Genomic DNA, 27228 nt, shown 5'->3' with positions numbered 1-27228 from the left:
TTCAGATTGGTAGCAAAGGGGGATCGTTGAGCTGAATATGCCTTTTTTTTAAGGGGCTATGAATAATGTAAAAAATTTACAAGAATACTTCATATAGTATGTGACAATCTTTTTCTAATAAAGCTAGATCCAACCCTGTACCTCACATGGATCCAGAGCTCTACCATGTTGTTGCTCCAATTGCTATGCTAGATTTATTTCAAGATGGCAGCACAGTCACACGGTAGTAGGGCTGGTGGCAATTGAAGGATGAAACTGAGCATGTCCAACCACCTCAGCCATGTTACTGATGTGGACAGAGAAAGGAAAAGAACCAACAGCAGGTGGCAGTATGCAAATTGGTTTTATTAAATAATCCATTGGTGATGCAAAAATTTGATTGCATGCACTTACAAAAGTATTCAGATCCATGCACTGGTTTGAAAATTATAGAATATTTTTCTTGGAACAATCTCTTTAACCCACTTTGTGCCCTTTGAGAAAATGTATTCCCTGCTGGACAATCCCTTTAAATAAATGCAGTTGAACATAGGCTATATGTGAATGACAGTAAACTTCAATAGTAACATTTTTAAGAGGACTAAAAACTCGAGTATAGAATGTATTATTCACAAATGTTTGTGATATTTGTGTTCCATGCTGAATATCTGGTTACAGGAACTTTCTTTATTGCGCTTTCTTTTGTAATTAGTGATTTTCATGTGTAAGCAGCATTGATCACTGCCATTTCTTATCATATTCCAGGTGGAAATAGTCCACACATACAGGACCTCACAGACGATTGTGGATGGGACCTCAGTTTCAGTTTAAAACTATCCATCCTTCAGGCCAAACAACTGTGATCTCTTCTAGCTCCTCAGTCCTCCACTCACATGCTCCAAGTGATACCCCACAGCCTTTGCTGGAGTTTGACACAGATGACCTTGATTTAAACAGCCTTAGGTAGATTTTCTATGCACAATTATGTTTTGTTTTTATTTTCTTTACTGTTACTGCTGATTTTCCTATTTAAATTATTCCAATTTGTCTTATTCGCTTGTTATAAAATGAGTCAATTTGAATATAATTTATATAGTGTGACATTTTTAAGGAGACTTGATGGCCATCTCTAACAGTGCCGAAACGGAAGAAACGGAACACTACGGAAGCACTGCGGTAGTGCTTTTTGACGTTCCGTTCCGTGCTTCCGCACTGCAAAAAGATAGAACTTGCTCTATCATTTTGCGGAACGGAAGGATCGCGAACCCATTCTAGTGAATGGGTCTGCGATCCCCATGCGCTGCCCCACGAACAATGCCTGTGCATTGTGACCACAATTTGCGGGTCCACAGCATGGGTACGGGCTTCACATGTTCGTGTGAACGAGCTCTTAGGGCTCATGCATACGAACGTTGTTGTTTTGCGGTTCATGTAAATACAGCTCTACTGTGGCTAATAAAATCTGCCCTGTGTGTCAGTTCCTTTTGTAGGTAGTTACAAATTGGCTATTTAAAGAGGTTTGTGCACTAATTTCTAGACCTTTCTGACTGGTGGGACCCACATTGTGATCTTACTTACTAGATCCCCAGTGCTGGGACCCAGCTTGTTTGCTCGCCGACCTAAGCTGCTTGTCTTGGGTTCCCCTATGTAAACTTCCAGACAGATTTAAAAGTGACAGAAAAAACTGTGCAATTGATTAATGCCTCCCCTCAATTCATACATGAACACTTATATAATCACTGCATTTAGGTACATAAAGTGGCATGCAAAGTGTGGGCACCCCTCATCACAATTACTTTTACTGTGAAGTTTTTTTCATTTTATAACATTTTCAAAATAACAAAAAATGAATAGGGCCAGAAGCTAAAGTTTGGCCACCCTGCATGGTTAGTACCTAGTAGCACCCATTAGTACCTAGTAGACCCCCTTTGGCAGCTTGTAAATGCTTTTTGTAGCTAGCCAAGAGTTTTTCAATTTTTATTTGAGTGATTTTTTATCCATTCTTCCTTGCAAAAGTCTTCCAGTTCTGTGAGATTCCTGGGCCATCAATTTCAATGATGTTCAGATCAGGAGACTGTGAGAGCCATGGTAAAACCTTCAGCTTCCGCCTTTTGAGGTAGTCTATTGTGGGTTTTGAGGTTTGTTTCGGATTATCCAGTTGTAGAAGTTATCCTCTTTTCAACTTCAACTTTTTTACAGTTGGTGTTATGTTTGCTTCCAGGATTTGCTGAAATTTCATTGAATCCGTTCTTTTCCCTCTACCCATGGAATCTTCCCCTTGATCCATTAGCTACAACACAACCCCAAAGCATAATTGATCCACCCCATGCTTATGGTTGGAGAGGGTGTTATTTCATGAAATGCTGTGCCCTTTTTTCTTCAAACATAACCTTTGCTCATTGTGGCCAAAGAGCTCTATTTTAACCTCATCAGTCAACAGAGCTTGTTTCCAAAATGCATCAGGCTTGTTTAAATGTTTTTGTTTTGTGGTGAGGACGCAGGAGAGGTTTTCTTCTGATGGCTCTTCCATGAAGTCCATATTTGTGCAGATGTTGCTGAACAGTAGAACAATGTACCACAACTCCAGATTCTGCTAAATCTTCCTGAAGGTCTTTTGCAATCAAACAGGGGTTCTGATTTGCCTTTCTAGCAATCCTACCAGCAGCTGTGTTTGAAATTTTTTCTTAGTCTTCCAGACCTTCTCTTGACCTCCGACTGTTCCTTGTTAACTTCCATTTCTCAACTAGAAAAGCTACAATTTCTGGGGAAATTGTGTGAGAGTTCTTGCCTCCACCAGTAGTCTACAACTGGAGTGGGCGGAGTAACTGGGTGGAGTGGCTTGAGTAACTATGTGTGGTTGGAGTGGCTGGAGTAACTTTGGAAAGGTTGGACTGGGCAGAGTAACTTTATGGAGTGGGCAGAGTAACTGTGTGGAGTGTTTGAAGTGAGTAAGAAAGTAAACATTACACTAACCAATTGATTGATCAAATTTAAAAAGTGCACATGGCAAGCTTAATAGAGTGAGACATGCATTTCAACTTTATTTATTTATATAGAACATTCAATTGCAATGTTGTTGCCCAAAGTGCTTCCACAGTTACATTAAAACATACATTATAAAACATTAGCAGCCGATTTGTGTAGGTGGGCTTGAAAATGAGAGAGTGGTGGCAGTTTAGAAATGATGTCCTGATTTTATCAGCTCACACTCTAGTTTTTTCACTCTGCTGGCTGCTCACACACCTGGGTTCCTATGGCAAGTCACTCTACAGCAAGGGCAGAGAAGAGCGGTTAAAAACAAACTGCTCCAACTTGCTCACTTCAACTGGCAGTTGCCATCTTCAAACTGTTGTAGTTTAAAAGTTATAAATCCTTACAGCGAAGAGATTTATATTGTGTATGTCTCTGAAATATTAAAAAATGAAGGCACAGTCGCAGTTTAGAAATTGCCCTTCAAATTTGAGGTGGCTAGCGTGGAGTTTCAATGAATGTCAATGGGTGGCGTGAGTTGCAAACAAATGGTCATATTGTGAAAACTATCAGGACTGTGGCTTAGCCGTGGACATTTTTAGTGGCAGCAGGGATAGCTGAACGTTTTGATATAAGATATGTGTAGGTGGGCTTGAAAATGAAGGAGTGGTGGATGTTTAGAAATCATGTCCTGATTTTTCAGCTCACACTCTAGCTTTTGTCAGCTCCCACTCTAGTTTTGAACATTCCGCCATTCATTCCTTTGGGACCAATTTTGCCACAAAAACGCTGAGATTTCGGGAAACATTTGGTGAAACGTTCCACAAAGTAATAGCACACCAATTTGGAACAATCCGCACGTTTTGTTATATTACTGTCTATGTAGTGTAAAAACTGTGGGAGGAGTTAGGGTGGTAAATTTGGCTATAATAATAAGAATATATATGTGAGATAACAGTAAGTGGTCTTGCCATGCAAGAAACTTAATTACATTTTCACTCTGAGAAAATGGGGCAACCTGAAACTACTTCAGAAGGCACAAGCTGAAGGTTTTACCATGGCTATCATAGTCCCCTGATCTGAACGTCATTAAAAATCTGTGGATAGACCTCAATAGAGCAGTGCATTTAAGAAAGCCCAGGAATCTCACAGAACTGGAAGACTTTTGAAAGGAAGAATGGATAAAAATACCTCAAATAAGAATTGAAAGACTCTTTGCTAAGCTACAAAAAGCATTTACAAGCTGTGATACTTGCCAAAGGGGGTGCTACTAGGTACTAACCATTGCAGGATCCCCAAACTTTAGATTCTGGCCCTTTTCCATTTTTGTTTGTTTGAAAATGTAAAAGATTAAAATAAAGATTTTTTTTTCTCAAAATAGTAAGGGAATGCGTCATCTTTAACTTTTAATGCATTTTGAAGATTACTTCATCTTCAACCTTGCTTAACTGTTCAGAGTAACAGCAATTGTGACCAGGGCTGCCTAAAACTTTTGCATGCCACTGTACCTATAATCACTAGATACCAACACTTACAGATGAATACAATCACATACATGCACATGTACATGCACACTGGATACATACTCTAGCAACGTACATGCAGATGCACATACATGCGAAAACCCTTTCAGCTCTGATACCGAGTATAGATTTTGCTACTTTGGTGAAAAAAACCATCATACTGAGAGAACACCTTATACCAGTTTACATTTAGTGTTTAACTGAGGCTAGCACATATGCTCATCAGAGTTATAATATATTTCATTTATTTTACTTTACCCTATTAAAAAGACTCATTTAATGTGTTTGTATTTGAACTTATTTCCGTCTCTTTTCACTTCTTAATCATGTTGTTTCAACAGAACTTACAGGTTTTGATTTGACTGATAAGTAAGTTACTAAAATAAATAAGTGTGGCTGAACTGGATGTTTAACCAGTTCTGATCAGCTTCATCCAGAGGAAAGCATGGAGGGTGTGGGCAGGTGAATTACAAGAATGACCTTGTGATTAGGATTCTAATATTATATATTCACTACTACCTGTGGACATTTTCTGGCCCCACCTGCTGCTGAATTGCTACAAAATTAAGCCATTGAATTTTATCAGTTTGACACACTTTTAGTCACTGAAAAGAATGTGTAGCCATAAAAACCAGTAAAATATAATAGCAACCAGAGTTAGGTTCACAATTCTGCTGGTTTCTATTGGAGGTAGTTGACAAGCTTGTCAAAAGACACACGTTTAACTGCTTACTTGGGTCTGTAGTGCAGGGTGATAGTTTTTCATACATCATATTAGGCTACTTTTATTTGATTTTGCACGTCAGGATGCATCTGTTCCGTTAGGATGAGGTTGTGTGAAATCAAAACGGAAAAAAACAGATCCGTTACTAAATATATTGAAAGTCAATAGGTGACGGATCTTGTTTTTTTCAATTTTTATGACCAGACACAAAACCGCAGCTTGCAGCGGTTTTGTGTCTGTTCACAAAACGGAATGCGGCCAGAACGGAAGACATCCTGATGCATTCTGAACAGAACTCTTTCCATTCAGAATGTATGAGGACTAAACGGAAACGTTTTTTTTTCCGGTATTGAGATTCTCAATGGGGCTGATGAGCATTCCCGTTGCATCCAGCTGATCCAGAAAGCTACTGCCAGCAGTGTGAAAGAAACCTTATTTGTATGCAGGTGAGATTTAAAACACCATCTGTAAACTGGGATCATTTCAAGATAAAGGAATGTATTTAGGAAGTTACTTGTTTATTTTTTTTAATTGGTATTCAAAGGTAAACATACTCTTTTACTTACATCATCTCATTTACCATTGACAGTATTTTTATAAAAGTTAAAAAAATATATTGTGAAAATCTTCAAACAAACATGTCTTACAGAATCCAACCTGTTCGCTCTGAGCCTGTAAGCATGCCAGGATCTCCTCGGCCTACTGCTGATCGCAGAGGAGGCTCTACAGTTATTGATGCCACCTCAGGTAGGAAAATCCTTTAATGGTCAAATGGCCATAAAGGAGGACCTTTTTTTTTTGGAGTAAAGGGTTTGGGATCACATTTTTGCTTTGTGTAATTAGGTTGTTACTATTATTTAATGATTCCTAGCAAAGTGTCAGATGCTGTAAGGTAATCTATTGAAATGCAGAAACAAAACAGGAATTATTAATTGCCCCAACTCTTACATACTTTAAATATAATGATAGAAAGACTGGGTTTAAGGCTCCTGTGCAGCTGTATGCCAGCATGGGGTGCGAGGGGATTTTGTCAAATAAAATCTCTCACAAGTAGAATTATTAAATGCAAAGTATTAGTGAAGCAGTTAGGAGTCGAAGAGGATTTTAATCCATAGTGATTCAGAAATCCCCTGAGAGATTGTTGAGTGGATTGAGGGTTTTAAACAGTAAAAAGAAACTGTAACAAACACAAAAATGGATTTGTATAGGTTGTTTGGAGGATAAAACAATGGATTTAAAATAAAGATTTACAATAAAGATATGTTATGCATATTTGAAACAAGAACTGTCATCCGTAGATTTCAGCATATTACAGTTTTACGGGCATTGATACTGTTAACTGTTAACAAAAAGACATCCTTGATACCTCGAATTTAGGCAGTATTTCCATGTATGCATATAATATGGTATAATATTATGGCATGGCCTAATTTAAATTAAAATAGGCCCAAACCTATGTAGAGACCAATGATGTAATATCTTTAGAGGTAAATCACAAATTAATAGTTGTCTGCAACCCTTACCAAACTGAAAACAGATGTAAATAACTCATCAACCTGCTGAATAGTAATGAATCTGTATTCGGTCAGCTCTTAAAGCCTATGGACACCTTTACAATGATTTTTAAATTGTTCATTATCTCCCTAAGTGGAAAATGAAGCAATTTTACATCAGCAGAATATGGCCTCATGCACACGACCGTTGTTTTGGTCCGCATCTGAGCCGCAGTTTTTGCGGCTTGGATGCGGACCCATTCACTCCGTGTGCTGTCCGCATCCGTTGCTCCGTTCCGTGGTCCGCAAAAAAATATAACCTGTCCTATTCTTGTCTGTTTTGCGGACAAGAATAGGCAGTTATATTAAAGTCTGTCCGTGCCGTTCTGCAAATTGGTTGTGTGCATGAGGCCTATGTGTAAGTCCTTGTCATAGCAGGTAGTGCTGCTGAATGTGACATGAATCCTGTTACTGCACCTTTTTCTCAGTGTAAGCGTGTGTTCTCACAGTTAATTTTTCACACGGATTCCGGTGCATAGACTGTGCTGAAATCCACATGAAATAAATACACAAGCCACCTCCTACTAATGTCAATGGGAGTCTGTGTTATAGTTCATACAGCACATGTGACGTAAATGGATCTAATTTGCTTTTGGATCTGCACAATGACAAACTGTAAATCTGTGGCAGAAGTCTGACGGTCAGCCTGTAATGAAAAAAGTTAACGTGTGAACATAAGCCTAAAGAAAGAAACATGGAGGGGCAGGAGATTTACATGTCAGTTTGAAGAGGGGGGATACCATACAAGAAGGGCAGCTCACACAGGTTGTAGATGGAAAGGAGGCAAACACAAGGCAGTTTTCTGGGGGAGACTCAATTAAGCTAGATACAAGTGTAAGGAGACAGCAGACCACCCACTACAAACTCTACAGGAGAGGGGGATTCATTTACTCCTCATCATCAATGACAGTCACTACAGGTGAGAGGAGGTCTCTTTTGAGCTGTAGAAGGAGAAATCAGTCCAGGAATGAAGCTTTTCTTATTCATGGGAACCAGTGAAGGCATCAGCATCCTGGACACAAAGACCTCACAGCTCTCATCATTTGTTATTGGGGTAGCCATGTCCACATGGGCAAATTCTAAAACTAGAAGCTTGGTGCACTGTAATGTCAGGGGGTCTGAAGATTGCATACTGAAATGTAGTGCCACTTAACCACTTGGTAACCGCTAACAAAATATTTTTTCAATATCAAAGATGTCCATAGACTTTAAGCTACCCTTGACGGCTGTTTCAAACAGGATTCTATGATCTAACTCTATGGCTAAGTAAATATGTCCTGGGTTATTGTTGAATTAAATGGGTTGACTGGCTCAGGAGCCGACAAGCCCAATGGCCGGAACATGTGTCCATTAAAGGAAAAAAACACTCATCTGTCCTCAATCCCTCCATTCCTGTGCCACTGCCCCAGTTGCTGAACCGGAAGTTGATTGGTTTTGTGGCCTCTGTGGTCACTGGACTCAGTGGTCATGTGCTAGAATGGCACATCACTCGCACATCACTAGCATTGATGTGCCATTTTAGCACATGTAACTGCAGAGGCAGGTAATTGGCCACAATAGTCACAAGACCAAGCGGTTGAGAACCGGGCAGCACCATGGGAAAGGAGGAACTGAGGACAGAAGAGTCGCTTTTTTGTTTTATAATTGAGCACAGGTTACGACCATTGAGGTTGTCATCTCCTAGGCTGGACAACCCCTTTTTATTGTGCATAAAATTTTGGACAAGGAAAGTCGCAGATACTCATTGTCTACATGTATGGATTTTAGAAAACGATATAGCCATGACATCTCTTGTAAATATTTTTTGGTCCATATAATTGTCGTTCATATGATTATGCAGAATTTAATGAAAGCATTGTGGTCTTCTGTACCTCTGCAGTGGGTATAATATTCCTTAATGTTTCTGCACTATATTGTGCCATAGTATGCCGTAAAATGTTCCGGTTTCAGATCACTGAAACCAAAACCGCTTTCGTTAGATCAGCACTGGGGGATCCTAAACACTGCTGTCCTTTTGAAAACTGAGCAAATGGCAGCCATACTGCATTATCAATTGTACATTGGATTTGTTTTCAGGACTTGATATCTGTCAGGTCAGCTTACAGTCTAAATTCTTGTTCTTAGATGATGCCATATACAGTCACATTGCATTTGGTACTTAAACCTCAAGAACAGTGTGGTATTTCACAAATTCAGCACAGAATGTGGTTTATGTCTCATGCTTACTTTCTTGTACCAACATTGCAGCACATCTTAAGACATAATTGTGGTATTGCTGTATGACTTGCACATTGTATCACTCACTGGTGGATAGGCAGCCTGGTCTTTTTTTCTATTTGCAGGTGAATCATAATCCAGCAGTTGTGTTACCTTTTGACAGTTTGAGGAGTGCAGATTTTCTGCCTGCAGGGTATAATGTGCATTACAATAACATATGGGATTTAGAAGAGCGTCTGAAAACCCTGATGTGTCATCTCAAGGTGTCATGCTGGTTTGAAGGCTTTTAAAGAAGAGACCTTCTACTGTAATATGATGCAAGAACAATCATTTGGAGTGATAGTTGTATCTATATTAAAGGCATGTTCAAGACAAAGCCAAGAAAAGTTTAATTAAGCAGTAGCTACAAGACCCACCTAACCTCCTCTTATTTCCGTTAGCAGTGGTGGACTGGCCATAGAACGGTCTGCTGCTCTCAGCATTAGTTCATGCTAAGAGCACCATGTACTTATGTATCTGGCCAGCAGACGCAGGTCCCCTCCTGAATTCAACTCTATTTCTGTCCTCTATGGTAATAGGGCAGTATTTTATTCTGCACTGTGGTATTTGGTTCTGCTCGGTTGGTATGTTGTGCCGGCCCCACCTACTTCTGTTGTCCCTGTCTACTTATGGCTTGTGTTAGACCTGCCTACTTGTGTTGCCCCACCTTTTTTTTTATTGGACTCACCTACTGCATGGGGCCACTTTAATTTTTTTTCGATGGCCACTTTAAGTTCCCAGTCCACCCCTGTCCGTTAGTGTCACCAATCTCATTTTTCATTGGTGGGCCATACTAGTGGCATGTAGAGCTCTGTTGTCTATGTCAGTGGCTAGATTATTTCCTCAGCTCTTTTCCTGGTACGTGGGTCATACTCCACTGTGTTCTGTCCCAAGCACCATACATAATGCCATAGCTCACCTTGCATGTGCCACTCCTAATGGAGCTTAAGTAAAGTGCCAGTGTCAGGACCTATATGTCCTATATCCTCATAAATGCTTCTCCTTCTGGGGAGTTGCCTAGGGAAAGGGAGAAGGGAGCTGCCTAAGGAAAGGGATTTGTGGACAGCACTTTTAATTATGCACAGTGGCAATAAAAGGCTTATTGGCCATTAGATTCCTTCCTTATGGTGGAATCTGGTTTATATTATCTTTCAGTTCAAATGTTATTTTATTCTAAAGTTTCTTCAATATATTTATTGCATGTTTTAGTGTGTAATATTTGAGGCATGGGCTGGAGATAATGTTTTATACTTATTTGTTGTTCTAAAAGAATAATTTAATATTATACTCTTACATGATTTCAAGTAGTGGTTTAGAACCTGACATGACTCCTGGGAGAGACAGTGAGAGTCCTGATTACCCCACCCACACTCAGTGATTGACGGCTCTCCCTATATCAGTGTGTGCATACAGAACGGCCAATCATCCTGTGTGGGCAGGATAGTCAGTACTCTTACTGCCTCTCTTGGGAATTCTGTCAGGATTTACTCTGCTTTTTCGGCTAGATGCACACGACCATAAACGTTTTGTGGTCCACATCCTCAGATCTGTTAAATATGGATACCGTCTGTGTGCATGCTATAATTTCCTTATAGACATGGCCATTCTTGTCCGCTAAATGGACAAGAATAGGACTTGTTCTACATCTTGCGGAACATCCACACAGATGCGGGCAGCACATGGATGACATCTGTGAGCTGTTCTTTAGTTTTTGCAGACCCATACAAATAAATGGGTCCGTGTGCAATCCGCAAAAATGCGGATTGGATGTGGACCCAAAGTACGGTAGTGTGCATGTAGCCTAACTCAGACACCTAAGTTATCCTGCGCCAAATTATACAAACCTATATGTCACAGAGCTCGGCTTCATATCCTGATCTCAGATAGGGCAGTAGAAAGCACCTGACAAATATCATGCCAGATACCACAGTACGCATTAAGAGGTCTTGTGGAGTCAGTACCTCTAAAAGTCATAGCTGTTGGAGCAGCACAAGGAGGGGGGGGGGGGCTACCTTCTTTTAGGTTTTAATCTTAGGGACTATACTGTAAATGAAAATATATGGAGTTTGTCGGCTCAAGTCCAGTGGGTGCACGGGATTCATGTGGCATCAGCCATCCACAGAGTCCAATAAAAGGCAAATTCAGCACTCCAAAGAAATATGATAAAATGTAAATATAAAATAATAATTATATAAAATATAATACAATGTATACTGTAAATGTAAGTATATCCCAATATTATATACTGTATATAGGTATTGATAGCTCCCCAGTAAACTACCTGGCAGCAAAGAGTTAGCTAAACAAATTATATTTTGATCATTTGGTTATCATTTAGTGGAGGTGATTCTTCTTCCAGCATACTTTCAGTCAGGTATCTAGTCAGGTATCATATTATAGTTGAAACTTGCAGCTGATGGTGTTGTTGAAAGCCGGTTGACAGTGCCCCTCTAGTACGGTGAGCTTTCTACCATTTACAATAGGCCGCACGTTGCTTTTATCACTTACTTAAATCTTATGAGGATGTTTGTAGCTGTAAACAGGTCTGAAGTAGGGCTTGTAAAAAGTTTACTAGCTGCTTTGAACCAGGAAGTGATTCCAGGCCGTGCACCTTACACTGAGGACAATTGATGCCTATCGGAGTGTTGTTACTTGTCGCCAGGAGATGGAGGCTCTGTGGCGCCTTCTCTTATCACCGCTCATCTCTCTGTCTCACCTAGAAAAAAACTAAGTTGCCATATTGCCACTGGTCGCATTTATTTTCCCCTCTTTTGTGTCTGAAGGGCATTGATGGCCTCTCCACATACCTCCTTCCAGTGATGAGCGTGTTAACATCGCATTACATTTCACAGGAGTCTCTCTGCATTTCCTTTATAATACGCAGCAAAACATTCTAATTGAATCTACATTTATGTTACATTGGTGACAAGACAAGGATATGACTTCATTTGTAATCAAATCATCGTGACTCACACAGATGTGTGACTATAGCAATTTAATTTGGCCTGACCTAAGTAACTGGAAGAAAATAAAGGACATTTCTGTTTGTATTGTAGACCTAAATCTAGTGGCTGAATGATTTCTTATTCTATATCTCCTTATAGCAGTCAGAACATTGATAAAAAGCTGCATAAAGTTAAGTGATAAAGTGTTATCTGCCTCCAGCCTCCTCTAGGTTAGGAGCTCACCACTGCTTATACATCAAATTCAATAAGAAAATGGTCAGCTCCCATAGTGGTGTCGGCAGACAGACATATTTTTTGTCTTTGCCTACATTTGTGGCATATGCCTAGGACATTCCCTAACAGATCATACATCTAGTGGTGGTCTGTGGTATCCCTTTAAGTTTTAGCACCCAAGTATTATTGTTTGAAAATGTACCGTATGTATATTGTATGTATATACATATACACTGCTCAAAAAAATAAAGGGAACACTTAAACAACACAATGTAACTCCAAGTCAATCACACTTCTGTGAAATCAAACTGTCCACTTAGGAAGCAACACTGAGTGACAATCAATTTCACATGCTGTTGTGCAAATTGGATAGACAACAGGTGGAAATTATAGGCAATTAGCAAGACACACCCAATAAAGGAGTGGTTCTGCAGGTGGTAACCACAGACCACTTCTCAGTTCCTATGCTTCCTGGCTGATGTTTTGGTCACTTTTGAATGCTGGCGGTGCTTTCACTCTAGTGGTAGCATGAGACGGAGTCTACAACCCACACAAGTGGCTCAGGTAGTGCAGCTTAGGAGGAACAGGAGGTGCACTGCCAGAGCCCTGCAAAATGACCTCCAGCAGGCCACAAATGTGCCTGTGTCTGCTCAAACGGTCAGAAACAGACTCCATGAGGGTGATATGAAGGCCCGACGTCCACAGGTGGGGGTTGTGCTTACAGCCCAACACTGTGCAGGACGTTTGCCATTTGCCAGAAAACACCAAGATTGGCAAATTCGCCACTGGCGCCCTGTGCTCTTCACAGATGAAAGCAGGTTCACACTGAGCTCATGTGACAGACGTGACAGAGTCTGGAGACGCCGTGGAGAACGTTTTGCTGCGTGCAACATCCTCCAGCATGACTGGTTTGGCATTGGGTCAGTAATGGTGTGGGGTGGCATTTCTTTGGAGGGCCGCACAGCCCTCCATGTGCTTGCCAGAGGTAGCCTGACTGCCATTAGGTACCGAGGTGAGATCCTCAGACCCCTTGTGAGACCATATGCTGGTGCGGTTGGCCCTGGGTTCCTCCTAATGCAAGACAATGCTAGACCTCATGTGGCTGGAGTGTGTCAGCAGTTCCTGCAAGACGAAGGCATTGATGCTATGGACTGGCCCGCCCGTCCCCAGACCTGAATCCAATTGAGCACATCTGGGACATCATGTCTTGCTCTATCCACCAACGTCACGTTGCACCACAGACTGTCCAGGAGTTGGCAGATGCTTTAGTCCAGGTCTTGGAGGAGATCCCTCAGGAGACCGTCCGCCACCTCATCAGGAGCATGCACAGGTGTTGTAGGGAGGTCATACAGGCACGTGGAGGCCACACACACTACTGAGCCTCATTTTGACTTGTTTTAAGGACATTACATCAAAGTTGGATCAGCCTGTAGTGTGTTTTTCCACTTTAATTTTGAGGGTGACTCCAAATCCAGACCTCCATGGGTTAAAAAATTTGATTTCCATTTTTTTTTTTGTGTGTGATTTTGTTGTCAGCACATTTAACTATGTAAAGAACAAAGTATTTCAGAAGAATATTTAATTAGTTCAGATCTAGGATGTGTTATTTTTGTGTTCCCTTTATTTTTTTGAGCAGTGTATTTTTTGAAGGAAAAGCTGTGTGTACTGCACCCTCTTAAACCTCTGTATTTTGTACATGTAAATCTCTGCTCTCTGTGAGCTCAAGACCGCCCATTGGCTACTACCAGTAATACCATTTGGCTGTTGTCAGTGATACCATTTGGCTATTACCAGTACCAGTGATGCTATTTGACTGTTAACGGTGATATGGTTTTGCTATTACCAGTGACACCATTTGCCTATTACCATTGATACTATTTGACTGTTACCAGTGTTCTATTTGGCTATTACCAGGGATGCTATTTGACTGTTACCGGTGATACTATTTGGCTATTACCAGTGATACCATTTGGCTATTACCAGTGATACCATTTGGCTATTACCAGTGATACCATTTGGCTATTACCAGTGATACCATTTGGCTATTATCAGTGATACTATTTGGCTATTACCAGTGATACTATTTGGCTATTACCAGTGATACTATTTGGCTATTACCAGTGATACCATTTGGCTATTATCAGTGATACCACTTGGCTATTATCAGTGATACCATTTGGCTATTATCAGTGATACCATTTGGCTATTACCAGTGATACTATTTAGCTATTACCAGTGTTACTATTTGGCTATTACCAGTGATACTATTTGGCTACTACCAGTGATACTATTTGGCTATTACCAGTGACAGAATTTGCCTATTACCAGTGATACGATTTGGCTATTACCAGTGATACTATTTGGCTATTACCATTGATATGATTTTGCTATTACCAGTGATACTATTTGGCTATTACCAGTGATACCATTTGGCTATTACCAGTGATACCATTTGGCTATTACCAGTGATACCATTTGGCTATTTCCAGAAATATTCTCTGTACAGATTTGTATAGAGATAGCTGTCAGTCACTAATAAGATGGCCCCATGTATAACTGAACTAAGAAAGAGCAGAGATATGAATTTACAAATTACAAGTTTTACTGAATGTTTCTGCATAAAACTCTTTATCAATCTGCTCAGCTCCTCCTGCTCTATAACCTGCTGCCTTTTGATTGCACTGCATTTTGTGGTGACAGGTTCTCTTTATGGGGCCCCATTTACTAATGAAAATGCTCCAGAATTCTAGCTCAAATTGAGCCATAATTCTGGTCCATCTACTATTTGCAACATTCATTAAAGGGGTTGTCTAGCCTCTTTTTTTTAGTAATAGCCGTTTCCTCAGGATCAGCCATTACTAGCTGATCAGCAGGGAATCTAGCACCCCGCACCCCCGCTGATCAGCTGTTTGATTTAACTCTGTTGCTCCAAATTGGCCCCAGAATTACACAGCACTGTCAACATTGTAGTATACTACTTAGTGGGGAAAGGGGGGCGTGAAAAGTTTTGACATTGGGGCAGATTTATCAAGACTGACATTCCCATACACCAGTCTTGATCCCTGTTTTACGTTGCGCCTAGTTTATTAAGGGGCAAATTCCTCTTAATAAGTTAGTCTCATCTCTGGCAGCTCATGTGCCAGAAACACAAATCTATACCTGCTAGGGGCAGGAGTAGACTTGAGCTATAACTTACGCCAGTTTCTGTCATCAGTTATAATAAATGCAGTGGACTCCACCCCTCCTGCTAGGCCCTGCCTCCTTTTTTCACCACTTTAGAAAAGAGGCGAGAAGGTCAAAAAGTTGTAACCATAGTTTGCAACGTTTTACTGCCATAGTAGTGGCATAAATAGCCACTATTTTCGCACTCTGTTTTGGTGAAAAATAAGCCAACCAATAGGTGATATAAACATGCACCAAACGTATCATCTTTCATCAGCCCCTCTGATAAATTTGCTGCATATTCAGACTGCTTAGTCTAAGTTTTAACTGACAGAATAAGTAAATGTGTCCCAAAGTTTCCTTATTTACAGCATGCTGCATTATTAATGGTGACATGTACATTGTATAATATTTTGCTACAGTATACTCTATGTTAGGGCTCTTTCACACTTGCGCTTTTGTTCTGAATGGAGAGTAATCCGTTCAGGATGCATCAGGATGTCTTCAGTTCAGGACCGGAACGTTTTTTGGCCGGAGAAAATACCGCAGCATGCTGCGCTTTTTGCTCCCGTCAAAAATCCTGAACACTTGCTGCATCGACGGATCCGGAATAATAGCCCATTGAAATGTATTATTCCGGATCCATCCTAACATCTTCAGTTGTTACGACGCAACGACTGATCCGGAAGTTGCGTCTGTGCCAGGAAGTAGGAAGGACTTGGCTGGCGCGAAAAGAGACTGATCCGGAAATCCTGAAGCCAACATCAATGTTTTTTTTCCGGATCCGTCGTATGGATCCGGCCCCATACCGAATCCGTAAAAAAAACGTTGATGTTGGCTTCAGGATTTCCGGATCAGTCTCTTACCAAAAAACCCGGAAAAACGCATCCGAAAAGAAAAAAATATGCGTTCTTAGGCGTTTTTCCGGATCCGGCGTGTAATTCCGAAAAATGGAGTACATGACGGATCCGGACAACGCAAGTGTGAAAGAGCCCTTAGATTGCCTGTATTGTATTCCATTGACTCTCTAGTATATGCAGAAGGCTGCTTCTTTATGATTTGGACTGGATTGCATAATATCTCCGTGTGGCCCAGCACGTGGTTGTAATAAAGCGCTTCCTCTGTAGCCATATCAAATGGACTCTGGGAAAAGAAGGCGCTGTTGCTTGCGGTGTGACTAATTTGATCCAGGAAATAATTTACTGGCCTCCATTGATGAAAATCTAAGTTTATATAACCAGTTAAGTTGTACACTATGCACTGTAAATTCCTTTAATCTGGCACCCATTTGTCCAGAAACCCGTATATCCCATGTCACAGTTTTAGTTTGGAACTGATAAAAGCAAAATTCGGAACAAAAGCAATCAGTTATGATTTATGTGATTAAAGGGGTTTTCCTGTTCCTCTGGACTGATGGTCTATTCTCAGGATTGGTCATCAATATCTGATCGGTGGGGGTCCGACTTTCGACACCCCCGATGATAAGCTGTTTGAGCTAAGCCAGTGAAGTCGCATTCACCAGTCACATGACCTAGATGCATTCAAGTGAATGTTGCTGAGCTTCAATTCCAAGCACAGCCACTATGCAATGCACAACGCAGTGCTTGGTAAGAAAGCAGTGGCACTCACCAAAGCTGAACCCCCACTGATCAGATATTGATGACCTCAATATTAAACACTTGGATAATCCTCTTGGATAATACACATTTTGGGATTTCTTACTGAAGGCTCTCTTTCTTTACAATTCAGTAGTATATACTCTTATATGTCTGATAATACGTAATATTTGATATCTGCCAGGTTCTGTCGCAGACAGGATATAGAACTGAAACTGAAATTTGTATTTTATAATTAATCTTGTTTTCTAATTACAGTATGCATATTCCTGCTGCAGACCCTCTAATACCCAAATTCCTCTTCTGGCATCCAAGATGGCCGCACTGCTTCTCGGACCTCCTCATGCATACTGTGCATTTGGTAGTCCAAGACACTTAATGCCGCTCACAGATTGGTAGTACTGGCCAATCCAAGAGCAGGGCTGGATAAGCAGGAAGTGTCTTGGACTGTTGATGCACAGTGTGCATGAGGTAGTCTATGAAACCATGCGGCCATCTTTCATGACGGAAGAGAAACCTGGGATCCATGGATCTGCGGCTGAAATGATGACACAGAGGGTAATATGTAAGTGTTCTATTCATTCTCCAGTATATGGGAATTTCTTTCCTAAACCGTAGCAGGGGTGTAGCTATAGGGGGTGCAGAGGTAGCAGTCGCTACAGGGTCCAAGAGCCTGAGGGGGCCCAAAGACCCTTGGTATTATAGAAAGTGCATGCAAGGAGGACTCTGTCATAGATTTTGGTTAGTCCTCTGGCTGGAAGAAAGTGATTAGGTAAAGAATATGGCATGGGGGGGGGGGGAGGGGAGTGCTTTTTGCCTTAACAGAAGGCTATGTGCTTCCCTGCCCCTGGCCATAAAGCACTGAGGGAAGGGGGGCCAAAGCTGAACTCTTGCACCAGGGTCCATGAGCTTTTAGCTTGCTTCAATAATATTATAAAACAGACATTTTGCATAAGAAAGCAGATTGACTAATGTACAGCAAATTCTGAAAGTTTTCTGAAAATGGCACATTCTATATAATACACAGTGCAACCCACCACATACTAGACACATTTATACCACCTCATAACTGAAGACATCCTGATGCATCCTGAACGGATTACTTTCCATTCAGAATGCATTAGGATAAAACAGATTCGTTTTTTACGGTATTGGGCTCCTAGGACGGAACTCAATACCGGAAAACTTTGACGCAAGTGTGAAAGAACCCTTACATTTAGGGTCCATTCACACGTCTGTAATTTGGGTCTGCATTCGTTCCGCAATTTGCGGACCCATTCACTTTCAATGGGGCTGGAACGGATGCAAATCCGCATTTTCGGTATCCGCATCCGTTTTTTAGGGATCGGCAATTCCGTTCCTGACAAAATAGAACATGTCCTATTCTTGTCCGCAATTGTGGACCAGAAAAGGCATTTTCTATTATAGTGTCTGTGATGGTGTCTGAAATTGCGGATCGCACTTTGCAGGTGTCCGTGTTTTGCGGATCCGCAAAACACTTACGGACGTTTGAATGGACCCTTCGAATCAGTGCTGAATGTGCCGAAGTTATGTAGAGGCCGGCGCCTCTATGTAACTTTGGCAATCCACCAGAAACTATAGGGCTTATTAAGACCAGCGTCTTAATAAATGTGCCCCTATGTTTGTATGCATCGAGATCAGCATTTCTATTAATTCTATGTTATTGACCAACCATTGCTTATGAGAACTATACAATACACGTTATGCTTTATGGTATGATAGCATACTAATACTTATTTGTTTGTATGTAGAGTCCCGTCTTTCTGCTTTGAATTATCTGCTGCATCTCATCATTCATGTAGCAGTGATCATGTGTGAATGCTGTATGAACTCCCAATCTGCTTTATTTGCCCTGGGCAACAAGTGCAATGCTCGAGTAGTCATCGGTGTCTTATTACTAGCAATGATAGGGCCTTAGGATTTCTGGCGTCACAAACTCTTTAAGGCAGTCCGTGCATGAGCAGATCTAGTCAGTGCTTGAGGGTCATCACAGGTACAGCGGTGAAATCAATATGGTCTTGAATCCTTGACCTGAGCCTGTAATTACCTGAATGGCATAAAGGCTGCCTGTGTTGTTACAGATAGTGCTTGTTTTCAGACCTGACATGCGTGGGATCAATCTGTTAAGGAAGGATATTGCTCTTTTTTGTATTTCTTATAGCAGTCAACAATAGATATACGCTTGGCTTTATCAATCCAGGTTCATGTTACTCTTGCGTGGTTGCATACATCGTATGTTTAATGTTGTATAGCTGTGATTGCATGGCATTCACGCAGGCAGCAATACACAGCATCAGACACATTATTAATCTACATTAAGAAAGAATTTTCTGTCTCTTAGGAAGCTGGGCATTGCTGTATTTGTAACATCTTGGTATAGATAAAACGCCTCTAGGAGGGAGATACGTTGCAAGAGATGTTTGATTTTGGTGATTGGAGGCTGAAATCTCTCATGGTGGCCATACACATTAGATGGCAGGTTGAATACTGAACAGCAGTTGAACAAACAGACATCTGGATTGTTTCGTAGACATGGCCATACACATTTTAGTCCATATTGGCAGTTCAAGTCATTCAAACTGTCCATATGCGTTCAATGAAACTGGACGATGTACGAAAGAGCTTTCTGGGAAAGTTCTTTCAAAGAAAGATCTTTTGTTCACAAACAATCAGGGGAAAGTTTCAAACGTGGCTAAGTTCTATTCAAAAAACAATGGTCATTAGTCGGCTAAAACAATCATTTTTTTGTTAAATTTCACCCGGCAAACAATAGTTTTGATTAAAGTTGTCCATTTTGATAAACGTGTATGGGAACCTTTAATGGTTAGGAAGAATCAAAGGTGCTATCATACACATTAGATAGATGTTAGACAAATGTTGTTGATTTTGGCCGAACATCTAACGTATATGGAGGTGTCCCAAATGTCCCCAGGTGGTAGATGACCAGGAAAGAAGGGTTTCAGGTGTCATGCTCAATCCTTTCACTATCAAAGAAAATAGGCTGCCACCAGAGGTAAAATTCCAAAAGAAAAGTGAATTTGTTCTCCAACACTCCTTAAAAATCAATGCTTTATTAAATACTTCCTAAAACCATCTTGCAAAAAACAATAATGTCCTATGCATTTCATACATAGTATGAATTGTTCTTAGTCATGGGGTCATTTATCAAAGTGGTGTGAAAGTAGAACTGCCCATAGCAACCAATCAGACTCCACCGTTCATTTTTGACAGCTCCTTTAGAAAATGAGAGGTGGAATCTGATTGGTTGCTATGGGCAACTAAGCCAGTTCTACTTTACACCAGTTTGATAAATGACGCCGTTAGCGCCATGACTAAGGACAAGTCACACTATGTCTGAAATGTGCAGGCCTTTTTTTTTTACTGGTTTTTGCAAGATGTTTTTAAGATGAATTTAATAAAACATTGATTTTCAATGAGTGCTGGAGAACGAATTTACTTTTCTTTTGGAATTTCACTTCTTTGCCTGTCTCTGATTCAGGACTCGTCCCTGCACCCGGTGTCTGGACTTTTATCATTAGGAGACTGCTGGTGAGGATACCTTTGTATGTGTTTTTCTGGGATGTAGACTTCGGAAATTTTATTTGTTACTTTTGTTTTGCTGTTATTAACGTGTTATTTGGACTTGCTTGTACTTTGCCTTTTTGACACACAACACTAAATGATTGCATATGCATTTCTCCTCAAAGTAGATTTAATAGTAGAGGAATATTGGATTCCTTGACCCTTTAATTGAATAGATAAATCATGTTAACTCAATACAGAACATATGTTTTCATATTTAATACACTGGGCTTTGTAATTTAGCTGTTGCACGTATGTGAATGTTTGCTAAGTGCATAAAACCTGTGAGAAAAATGTATCAAGTTTTTTCATGATTACAGCTGAGGAAAACCTACTTTTTTGTATATCCGAATTCACCTTTATCTACTTCCTCTGTTGTATTGCATGGGATATTGAAACATTCATAACAAACTGTAAGTCTGGTCTGCGACCAAAGAGGAGAATAATTCAATATCAGTGGCCATTGCTGAAACTGAATCTTTCTCCAAAATGGCCCCTTTAAGACAGAGCATATATGAGGTGGTCATTCTGAATAAAATCAGTGGGTAATATGCATGCTCTATGCAGGTTTATGTGTCCACCAGCCTTATTGGTTAAAGGGGGAGAATATTGATGACCTCTGCTTGGATGGGGGCCGACTACCGACACCTCTGACAATCAGCTGTTTGAAGAGGCCACAACCCTCCAGTGAGTGCTGTGGCCTCTTCCCAGGGTAGAGAAGTCATGTTCATCAGTCACATGGCCTAAGCATAGCTCAGTCCCATTCAGGTGACTACAGTACCAAACACAGCTGCAATATAGTATGTTGGGCTGTGCTTGGTATGCTGTAGGGGGGCCGCAGAGCTCACCTGAGCTCCTTGGCCTCTTCAAACAGCTGATCAGTGGCAGTGCCCGATGATGGAACCCCACTTATCTGATATGATGACCTATACTGAGGATATGTCATACATTTTTTACTCCTGGAAAATCTTTGAGAGGCATCACATGGTCACATCAGCTTAAAGGAACTATTATGGAGTGGGTTGCCTTGATTCTGGAAATAGCCTTCTTTTTGTTCGTAAGCTTTGCAAGTTTTGACCATGGATTAGTATTGCAGCTCTGGCCCATTCACTTGAAGTGTGACAATGCTTCTGGAGAAATACTGACCCCCTTTTTTAAATCTTATAACGTTTCATTTAATGTAAAAAGTTTAAAACCAATGTAATTTATTGTAATTAATTTAAAAGATTTTTCAGAACCTTTAAAACATGACTGTCTTTCAGGTGACTTTCTAGAATAAGCTGTCGTGGGTGTGTACACGAGGAATAATATCTTATCTGGCCTTTTTGTGACATTTACCACAGTTTACCCATCTGTAGGCAACATCATTAATTGTCAGTTTTCCCTAAGGTAATGGGTGGTGACTAGTTGCTGTGATGTCTCCCATACATAGCACTTATCCTGCTTCCCTATCTCTATCATACACTCAGAGGCAACAGCAGTATGGAGGACATTATGTAGCAGTAATGAGCAGTGCGGCTGTAAATCCATATCTGGGGTGAGATAGTAACCTTTCTACAAGCTGTGTTCATTTCTCCTCCCACAACCCATAGACTTCTATGGCAGACATGTAATTTGATCACCCAGTGAATTGACAGTCTGTCTCATCTAAGACTGATTGTAGCAGTGAATTGAAATTGTATAATCAGTTCATGAGGCTAAGGGAGCAGATGAAGTGGCTTATAAGTGGAAAAATATATATTACATATATTACAAAGTTTATTATATTTGCATGTACTATTGATTTATGCAAAGTTTTTTTTTAAAGTACCATACCTTAGGGTAGGCCATCCATATTGATTGGGGGGTCCAATCTTTGGGCCCCTGTGCCCCATTTTTTATATAGGAACTGCAGCTTGTCCATACCAGTGGCTGTACCTAGTACTACAGCTTGTTCACTTTGACTGAACAGTGATCAAACCAATTATTTAATGTACGCATGATCGAATAAATCTGTTACTTTGATGAATTAGAGAATATTAAATCCATAAACGATATTCCACAATGTGCCCCTTCTACTTGTTTTTTTTTCTCTCCGATGAATGTGTATTCCTGCGGTATTAATAGAGTTTAGACTAGATTAATAGAGTAATAGACCTGTGATTACACAACATTTCACCCTTGGTAACAGATTGTCAAATCAGTAACTGGAACAAAAGTACAAACTGAGTTCTTGCTTCATGTCACACATATAATAGTCGTTTTTCATGCTATTAAGTGCTTTTGAACACTACCTAGAGAAAGTGTTGATTGTAATTAGGCCTGACACTTTGGTCCTGCATCGTGAAGCTGCACATAGCACCAGGGTTTCCCTTGGGTGCCCTGGAATACAATATTTACTCGACAGAAGATTTAAGAGCTGCTAATCACCGTCTGGAATGTTATAGAACAGTGAGTGCCAATGTTCCTAAAAATCTCCCAGAATTATGATTCTCATTGAGGCCATTTACAGCATTGAAGTGCTATTACAATACATGCAGCAAACCTACATACAGTATGTGAAGTAAAAAAATATGCAGACCATTCATACCCCACATCCACTATATTTTAAGGGGAAAATGTTCGCCTATCCCTAATTACCTCTTTATAGATGGTTGATTGCTGGATTGACAAATGATTCAGTAGAGATTATAGGGGTTATTTACTATACTGAAATACGCCTAAATGAGGTTAGTTGTGCCATTATCTGCGACTTTGCCCCGCTCACACCAGGTCTGAAATTGTGGGCGTGGGAAGGGTACGGGTCGGCATTCACCATTTTCTGCGCCTGTTTTAGATGTAGAAAATGGTCTAAATGTAAGACAGCTAGGAAGCTATCTTACATTTAGAACTGGTGCTGGATGTGCTGAAGTTATGGAGAGACCTGCACATCTTCATAACTCCGGCGGATCCACCGCCAGCTTAGGGATTTATTAAGACCACCTCTATTAGTCTGGCAATTTTATTATTTCCTAGTTTAGGCTAGTTTCACACTAGCGTTAGACATCTCCGGCAGCCTGTGCCAGCAAGGAGCAGCCTGCCAGAGATGTTTGGATCTGACATTGCCAGATGCTACCTGATACCCGCCGGCCCCATTAATTTGCACGCAGCAGTTTTAGTCTGGCCAGTTCTCTGCATATATGCTGGGTTGCATCCGGTTCTCTGCCAGTCCCCATTTTAATTAATGGGGCGGATGGCGACGCTTTAGCTTCCGACAATGTCAGAATGCAGAGAGGTCCAGCAACTGTTCCCTGCCGGGTCTAAAAGCGCTAGAGTGAAGTTAGCCTTAACAGGCTGTTCATGGATTTTAATATTGATGGCTTATCCTCCGTATTAAATTGGAGGAGGTCTTGCCTATCCTCAGGATAGGCCATCAATATCCGATTGATGGGGGTCCAACTCCCTGCACGCTCACCGGTCATCTGTTTCAAAGTAGATCCAGTGCTAGAACTACAATACTACAGAATTAAGATGAATCAGTTATAAGTATTAAAAAAATCTCCTCTTTAATTTACCTGGAGATTGACAGCCACATTTCCCAGGCTGACTGAGGTTCATCCTGACCGCAGGTCTACTGTACCCTCAGCATAATTTGAGTACTTGACATTAGATCCATGGTTGGGCTGGAACTCATGGTATTGTAGATCACTATAATGCAGTGGGTTTATCCCACATATACCAAGGTCGGTCCGGGAAATGTGGCTGTCACATGAACTGCATCACACTGACTGCACATGGCCATGTCAATGCACCTTTAGCCTGAGAACAGACTGACATTTCTATTATTAAATGGGTTTTCTAGGCTCCTGATATTGATGACTTCAGAATAAGTCATTACTATCCAATCAGTCAGAATCTGACACTCTGCACCCCACCGATCAGCTGTTCTCTGCCACCTGTGGCGCTGGAACCAGCACTTACAATGGAACAGGAAGCACAATGCCATTCAAAGTGTAGTGGCCATGCCAGGTTACGGCAGCTCATCTGCCATTGCACTGAATGTGCTTCTGTTCAATTCAAAGTGCTAGCCTCTGCAACAGCTGGTTGGTGGGGGTGAAGGGTGTTAGAACCTCACCCATCAGAGATTAATGACCTATCCTGAGGAAAACCCTTGTAATTGCACATACATGGTTGAGTAAAGTCCCATAAATAGCTATTAAACACTATTAGTGGACAGAACTTATGTCATTCAGGGGTAGACTATATACCACATAAGAGCTAAGAAGACCAACCTATGCTATCCCAAAAGTCATTCATTTCACAGAACATTCTGTTAAGTGACAGTATCTGTGTTCACAATGTTCAAGTCATTTTGTGTCCATTTCCACATATGATGAGGCTACAAGATGACTTTTTATTGCAAGAATTATGATAACGTTTTTCCAGAATACGCATGAAACTGCAAGTGGTCATACAGCCTAAGGCTGCGTTCAGACCTGAGCGTTTTACAGCGCGTTCCTACGCGCTGTAAAACACTCAACAGGCAAGAACCAATGCTTCCCTATGGGCATGGTTCTCACCTGAGCGTTTTACAGTGCGTACGATCGTGCTGTAAAACGCCCGACGCCCCAAGAAGTACAGGAGCTTCTTTGGGGCGTCTTGTCGCGCGTTCCCGTACATAGACTTCAGCGGGAACGCGCGACAATGGGCGTTCGCTTGTTCCGGAGCCGCGTCTGTAAACGCGCATACAGTACGTACCGTACGCTCAGGTCTGAACGCAGCCTAAGCCTACTTCTAGATCTTCTCATGACTACCTCAATTTTAGGGATGTATTCCACATGCCAAGTTTCTGGAGGTCACTTCAGTTTCATGCAAATAAAGTACAGATTAAGAAGTGTTATGACATATACCATATATTTCTGTTAGATTGTATATACACACACGTGAATATTTACAGCCCTGTGAACACAGTGTAAAAAATGTCATAGAAAAAAACCATGTAGCTGTGAGATTTTTTAAACAACATACAACAACATGTTCTCAGATTAAGCACGCAAGGCATGTCTGAATTTTTGACAATACTAGTCCAGGAAAGATCCCCATGGAATCTTAAGTGTGTCATGATGACGGCTCCTTAAATATGAGAAGCTATCAAACAAGCGTCTGAAAGAAACTAGATGGAGCATTGCATAATCTGCCTTAGACAATCAAATATTCTTTAATAAAAGAGGGAATTAAATGTTAAAATGTCATGAAACCACAATACACAGAGTGCCAGATGTTACCCAGGCAGATATGCAAGAAGACGACATCAACTCATCTAGCTGTTCAATTTTATTGTCCTTAATAAAGGTGACAACTCTTGCGTTTTTCATCTGCTATCATATTGTATATATTTTTTAGAGCGGCTGTATGGTTTATAGTCTCTAGATGCCCTATTTTAATGCTAAGTAGAGTAGACAGTTTAGTGATGTGGAAGACCATTATCTCACCTTTGTGCATTTAAACGACAGTCACTTGCCTTTGCCTTTTTCATAATACATTGACTGCGTTACAGCTGAGGAACTTTTTAACACCTATTGGAAGCATTAAATAACTAGATATGCCATGGTGATGATGGATCTTTTAAATATGTATGAAGATAAAACAAAAATAGACAATTTTTCTATGCCACTTACTCTGAGTGCACTCATCCAAAAGCTAAAAAATGCAAAGTTGGGTCAGCTTTGGACACATTTTTCTGCGTTCACATTGCCACCTACTGTTTGATACACTTTTCTATGTATTTGTTCTATGTTTTCACAGCTACTTTGAGACGTTAATGCATGTCTAAGGCACTGAAACTCAGTTAAACCAATATGAGCTATGGGGGTCAGTTATGAATAGATATACACCAATTCTTGGCGCATATCTGTCCCAGATTCGGTAGCAAAGGAGATTTGTGGTCAAGTCTGTGACTTCTTCCCATTCCACGCCACGTACGTCAGTTCTAAAAAGGGGGTCGTGGCGTAGGAAGGGGCCGGGCCGACGCATTTATCATTTTCTACTCCTGTTTTAGGCGTATAAAATGATGTACATCTTTGCCAGCAATGGAGCTGGCGTTGATTTAGGCCAGTATTAGATGCGCCTAAATTATGTAGAGGCAAGCGCATCAAGGGTCTAAAACACTGGTCTTAATAAATAACCCCATATATCTTTAAAAAAAAAAACAGCCTGTCACCATGAAATACAATGCAATCTGCAGGAAACAGGTTATAGAGCAAGAGGAGCTGAGCACATTGATGTATATCCTGAGGATAGGTCATCAATATCAGTTCCCGTATAACTGCTTTAAATGTATAAATTACAAGTTTTGCTGAATCTTTTCCCACAAAGCTATACATCTGCTCCACTCCTTCTGCTTTATAACATGCTATCTGTAGATTGTACTGCACTTTGTAGTGACAGGTTCTCTTGAAATGGAGAAGATTCAGAAGAGAGTTGAATCTTTCCATGTCTGATCAGGCTGTAAGTCCAGGATCAGCTAATCCAGATTGTCCCATAAATATCCTAAAAAAAAATCACTCTCAGAGATACAAAACCTTGGTAGTCCAAGCTAAGGTCAATGTATAGAGAAACTGGGCTAGTGGTAGCCCTACAAAGTGATTGAGAGCATACAGAGATAGCGTTACAGTGCTGGTGCAGTAGTGGATCCTCTAAGCTGTG

At 40.8% G+C, this 27228-nt stretch overlaps 1 protein-coding gene across 4 annotated transcripts in view; it reads left to right on the top strand.

Moving 5' to 3' along the window:
* Positions 1-27228, top strand: part of BCAS3 (BCAS3 microtubule associated cell migration factor) — a 1315291-nt gene that overhangs the window by 724760 nt on the left and 563303 nt on the right. For 3 of the 4 annotated variants that reach the window (XM_040424687.1, XM_040424688.1, XM_040424686.1), the window contains one exon: positions 745-936. In XM_040424687.1, coding sequence (XP_040280621.1) covers positions 745-810 — 66 coding nt within the window. In that variant the 3' untranslated portion in view covers positions 811-936. Of the gene's footprint in view, positions 1-744; positions 943-5845; positions 5944-27228 lie in introns of those variants that run through there. The other variant, XM_040424689.1, reaches the window with a different exon arrangement.

This window comes from Bufo bufo, chromosome 3 (assembly GCF_905171765.1).
Source record: "Bufo bufo chromosome 3, aBufBuf1.1, whole genome shotgun sequence".
NCBI classification, from domain to species: domain Eukaryota; kingdom Metazoa; phylum Chordata; class Amphibia; order Anura; family Bufonidae; genus Bufo; species Bufo bufo.
This window is presented reverse-complemented; position numbering and strand designations above follow the sequence as displayed.